This window comes from Impatiens glandulifera, unplaced genomic scaffold (assembly GCF_907164915.1).
Source record: "Impatiens glandulifera unplaced genomic scaffold, dImpGla2.1, whole genome shotgun sequence".
NCBI lineage: Eukaryota > Viridiplantae > Streptophyta > Magnoliopsida > Ericales > Balsaminaceae > Impatiens > Impatiens glandulifera.
In genome coordinates, this window is record NW_025918854.1 from 1 (window position 1) to 6039 (window position 6039).

The following is a 6039-nucleotide window of genomic DNA, read 5'->3' on the forward strand; positions in this document are numbered from 1 at the left end:
ATAAGTTGGGTAGAGGGGTTGGGGTTTGGGTTGTAGCAATGGGGTTGGCTATGGGTTGGGGTTGTGCAATTGGGAGGGGTTGGGGTTGGGTTGGAGCAATGGGGTTGGCTTTGGGTTTGGGTTGTGCAATTGGAGGGGTTGGGGTTGGGTTGGAGCATGGGTGGCTTTGGGTTTTTGGTTGTGCAATAGAGGGGGTTGGGTGGGGTTGGAGGAATGGGGGTTGGCTTTGGGTTTGGTTGTGCAATAGGAGGGGTTGGGGTTGGGTGGAGGAATGGGTTGGCTTTGGGTTTGGGTGTGCAATTGAGGGGTTTGGGTTGGGGTTGGAGCATGGGGTTGGCTTTGGGTTTGGGTTGTGCAATAGGAGGGGTTGGGGTTGGGGTTGGAGCAATGGGTTGGTTTGGGTTTGGGTTGTGCAAGGAGGGGTTGGGGTTGGGTTGGAGCAATGGGGTTGGCTTTGGATTTTGGTTGTGCATAGGAGGGGTTGGGGTTGGGGTTGGAGGAATAGGTGTGGCTTTGGGTTTGGGTTGTGCAATTGGAGGGGTTGGGGTTGGGGTTTTTTGTTTCTGTTTGTAGTGGAATTGGGTTCTTGTGGGATTGGTCCGTTGGTGTGAGGGTGGTTTGTGTGTTGTCTTGGGTGTTTAGAGGAAGGGTGTTGCATTTTGCTTGTGTGTTGGCTTTGCTGTTTTTAAGGTGTTGGTAGGAAGGGTGCTGTTGTTGCTAGGGCTGTTGTAGTGGTGTTGGCTTTGTTTTTTTTTGGGTGTTGGAGAAAGGCTGCTCTTGTTGGTTTGGTCTGTTGTAGTGGTGTTGGATGGGGTGTTGGTTTCGGTGGTGGGGGTGAATGTGTTCTTGTTGGATGGGGCCGTTGGATTGGTGTTGGCAGGGTTGTTGGTAGGAAGGGTGTTGCCTTTCGCTTGGGTGGTGGCTTCTGTATTGGGGTTAATGCCACTTCCTCTGGGCTGCTGCTTTTTTTTTTTGGTCCAGGCTCCGCTGTAAGCCTTCCCTCAGGATTGCATTGGAGTTTAGTACCGTGGCCAATGGCTCAAATGCAGACTGTACAAGTTCCATGGCGTTTATCTGGTGCATCTCATTCAGATATTTAGCCCCTTGTGCCAATTCTTCTGCAGTGGCCGCAACCTTCCTCAAACATGATGCAGGTTTTGTGTAATTGGAGCATGCTCAGTTGGATGGTCATCTCCAGATTGTGGTGGTGGGTTGGCTGCACATTTTGTTGAATCGGTGGTTGCTCATTCGGAATGGCTATGCGAGCAACCACCCTACCATGTCCAAACCCCCCCTGTGCAGCCTCATACTCAACCCTTTCGTACATCTCTTCTCGTCCCAGCATCCTAAAATAGGAAAACTCCTTGAGATCTGACTGTTTACCTTGAACTCAACCACACGGTCCAAGTAGCACAACTGATACATTAGCATGAACAAATATATGTTACGTTCAAACTCATCAAAAAATTATGAATGTACAACCTCCAGCAAATAGATTTCTACACTCACCAAAAGAAAGGTTAATGGTCCATGGAAATAGGATGTCTTCTTTGCTTTCCACTTATAAACACTGTCGACTAGCCCGTCTAACGTGAACTTGCACCAGTTGTAGTCTTTGATTTTAGATACATCCTGGAGGGATTTCAGTACTTTGAATCTGAAATAAAAAGTAGTGACTCAAGCCATTGAAAATGATATTGAAGTTCTAAATGAGATCACATAATTAATGCTAGGTTCTTTGGGTTTACCTACACTGTGGATTTTGGGATGTCCACAAAAAACTGGATACAACAAACACCACGAAGTCCATCTTGAAGTTACTGTCTCCTTCTGTGTTCTGTAGAATTTTGTCAGGCATTTGGTAGGTTGAAGGACCTCCACTGTTCTCGAATCCCCATCTCCTTCTCCACGCCGTGAGATGGTCCTTGTACACCTTGTCGTCCGTGTGATTTCCTAAACACTCTGCCACTACTAATTCCCCTCTTGGTATGTTCAATACACATTGAACATCCTCTTCATCAATCTGCATCTCCTCTCCACTGTGTAGGACGATGCTCCTCCTTCTGGGATTGAATAGACTCACAATGCACCGTGAGAATTGAAGTGGGCATTTTGATATGCCAAGTGACAGAAGGGAACCAAATCCTATGTCCCTCACAGCCTACTTCTGTTCTTCCGATAACCTGTTAATCAGGTGATGAAGTAACGATGGAGAGGTTCTGCTCTTGAAATCAACATCAGGGTCACGAGTCCTTCTTCTTTTCTTCTTAACCTGGTTCTCACTAAGTGCTTCATTCGCCGCGTTGGCCAGAATATCCAGTGGTGTCGTGGGCGTGCCTGATGCATCGGGTTTTCTTTTCCTTGTTGAACACTACATTATCATTAGCAAATTGGATTACTTCCCTAATCCAAATATAGTCAAATTTGTACAATTGTAACATTAGCGTAATTACCTTAGTGTGTTCACTTCCGTCGTGGATTCAGTATATGGAACTATTGCATATCGGAATCCTGATTCTGAGATGTTATAGTCACATTTAGATTCGAACGAACTAAACTAAGAAAACGAAATAGACACCAAGCATGCAACCGTAAACACTTCTTACCATTTTCGCTGGAGCAGAAGATACTAACCGGAAGAGAAATGGATCGTAGTCGAAATGCCGGAGACGACAGCGCTAGGTCAGATGGTAGAATAACCTGGGTGTATGACGGCCGGATTCGGGCTTCAGATGTTTTACTTTGTAAAGTGCACTGTTAGTGTGAATGTATTTTCATGAGGCCGTATCGGTTTTCACAAAACATGAATAAGGAGTTTCTCATGAACTTCGTATGAGTCGAAGCGATATTCGCTCTTGTAATGTGAAAAGTAATTCTGCATTATGAAAAGTAGCATACTACAATAGTCGAGGATGTATTCGTGCAGAACTTCCGCAATGTACGAATATATCTTCGCTTAGGACATGTCTTTCTCGTTTCACATTATTTGAAAATAAATTCCCACAATGTGAACAACTATTGCCTTCTCAATGCGGAAGAAGCGAACAAATCTTCGATCTGCCAATCTAACAGATCATATCCAATCTAAAGGAATTGACATTTGATTCGATGGTAGCGGTGGAATTGACTGGCCGTGCGTCACAAAGCCTGAGACTATTGTGACAGTTGAATTGACAGGTGGAAAATTTTTTGGCGCTTCATTGTATTAATTTCATTTTTAATTGAGATGTGAATTAAATTAAATTTATTTTTTTCAAATATAAATAACAATATATATATTTACTTTTACACTGAGGTATAATATAATGTTTGTTATGTATGAATAATTTAATATTTCATATAATGTTATTATATTAAATGTAATTTTTTGATTTATGACCGTAGTATTCAGCATTTATTTCTATAAATTTTTGGTTTCGATAATAAGTGTAACCAAGATCAAACAGCACCTAAACTTTTTATTAACAATATATAAATTATGAATGATGTTTCCTGTCTAAAATACTGAAGACTGGTCCGATTCGATGTGTAATGATTACCTTTAAGATAGGATATTACCGTACGAAAATATTTCAGGTAATGAATATAATAAAAATTAAATGTGATTAACGGGATAGAAATTGAAAAATGGTCTGTAGCGAAGATTTATTCGCGGCGTGTATTTTCCTCCCACATTCATTCATAATTTTGGTCTTCACATACAAGCGTTGGTGTACTTACATCAGGTGTACAGGGTCTTCTCATGTAAGGGGTTGTGCTGTTTCACATGTACGATCAACTTAGAATCATTCAAGCGAAGATTTATTCGCTTCATATGAGTTTCTCATAATTGCAATTTCACTGAACACGGATATATGTTCGCTTCATTTCATCTATAATTAGATGAATTCATGTGTTAAAAATTGAAAAAAAAATTAATGTTAATATGTTTACGAAGATTTATTCGCTGCATGTCATTTGCAAGTCTTTGATTAAATTGTTCAGACGCTATAATAGAATTATATGAATTTCTTTAATTCATGATATTTTAAATGTAAATTATATTCGATATGATTTTGCTCATATAGAAATAATAGTATATCTAATAAAACTTTATACTTATTTCTTAACATAATCTTATCTATATAGAAATAATATTTAATAAAATAAAATGGTAACATTACACTATTGTAACAATACTTTATCAATAATGAAATATTTAATATAATATAAATACTTTATTAAAATATAATATTTATTACTTTTTGTGATGTGACAACAATACTGCACACTGTTCCGATTTGACATTTGATGACGGGCTTAATACTTTTACTAAATCCATAGATATGAAATGATTTCTTTATAGGGTTTTATACAAAAACACACTTCTTTTTCAATGATGAAATATAATTTCTGCATGATGTGACAAAACAAAGGACTGCCTACTGATCCGCCAAGTCATTTGAGCGAATATTTGTTCGCTTCATGTCAGTTATAATAATTTAATATAATATGAAATAAAGGGAAATTTAAAATACATTAATTTTGGTCTACACATACACGGGTTAGTGTCTTTCCATGACAGACAAGCTGGGCTTCTCATTGTTGTGTATGGGGGGTGTACACCGGGGGACAGGTCGAAAACAATTGTGGCGAAGATTTCTTCGTTTATGGAGTTAGTTTAGCTCAGATCTCTTCGCTAGTTCGAATTATTTTTTTATATGATACACGGAACTTCAAAATTCATGTTAATTTTGGTAAATTGTGGGATATTGAAATGATATCAGGCTTAATGTTTTCAATAAAATATATTTTCATTCTTATTTATATTGAACATAATTTCATTCATATAGCCAATAATATTATATTGAATATAATTTTATAATATTATGAAATATAATGGAATGACAATATTGAATTATTTCTTTTATTTAATATTATTAGTGTTATTACTTTTTCGTGAATGAAATTACTTTTTAATGATGTGACCAAGTGACTGCAAACTGTTCCGATTTGATATTTCATCACGGGAAATTTACTTTTTCTGAATCAATAGATCTAAATATTTTATGAATACACAGATCTTCTGTTTGCTATAAATGTAGGGATTACATGAACAATCTTCGCGGCAGCATGAAATATTTCTTGAGCGTGTTGTTGAGAGTGTGGGTTTTTTTCATATAGTTTGTTGGGATGTATCATTTGGGAGATTCTCGTGATTGAAAACTTGTACAATAAGATCAAACTGGTGGAAAACATCTTCAGTTACCACGAATGCTTGGTAACTCAAGTAGAACTACCGATCAAATGAAGATCATTCGTGTACACTGCTGGTGGGAAGAGCCAGCTTTGGGAGAATCCCTGGGATGGAAACATCTCAAGAGATAACTCAACACGTGTATGACCCCAGTTTATGCGTGAGAGATCGCTGTGGTTGCTTCAATGGAGATGCCTTGAAGCTGGAGATGCAGATGAATATTGTAAAATGTACAAATGTTTATGAACGTAGAAATGTTTATGAAACTTGTAATGAAAATTGGTACGTCGAATTATAATAATTATTGTTATTTATATTTTCATGCACATGTCATTAAACATTTATAAAAAACGAATTTATTATAAATCATAAAGTATTATAATATTACTCTTCTGGCTAATTACTACGTTTCCCATAAGTGAAATCATTGCCATAATTGTAATGTGACGGGGACATGTAATATAAAAATGTTTTGGCGCTTCTTCAATCATTGCACCAGTCCTTGGATTTAATATACAAGCGAATACATTTTCGTTCAATGTGGTCGACCTCAAATATGAATATCACAGCGAATAGTATTTCGTTAGTAACAATGTTGTGTTTAATATAGAAACTTACAGGCGAATGATTCTTCGTTTTCAAATTCATTAGAGTATGACATGAAAGTGAAACAAATACATAATATATATATGTAACTTCAATGATTGGATGCGACTTCATCTTCGTTTTCAATCACATGGTAAAAAGTAATACACTAACAAACAAACGAAGAAATGTCCGTTCGATTTACTGATTAGATACTG

The 6039-nt window shown here is 37.6% G+C and overlaps 1 protein-coding gene across 1 annotated transcript; it reads left to right on the forward strand.

Moving 5' to 3' along the window:
• Window positions 1-38: 38 nt before the first annotated feature.
• On the forward strand, window positions 39-935 carry LOC124917163 (acanthoscurrin-1-like; the record flags this gene model as incomplete). The annotated part of the gene is made up of 3 exons (XM_047457659.1): window positions 39-89; window positions 190-565; window positions 691-935. Coding segments are annotated over exons 1-3 (672 nt in total), but the record flags the coding sequence as incomplete, so codon positions are not given.
• Window positions 936-6039: the final 5104 nt, after the last annotated feature.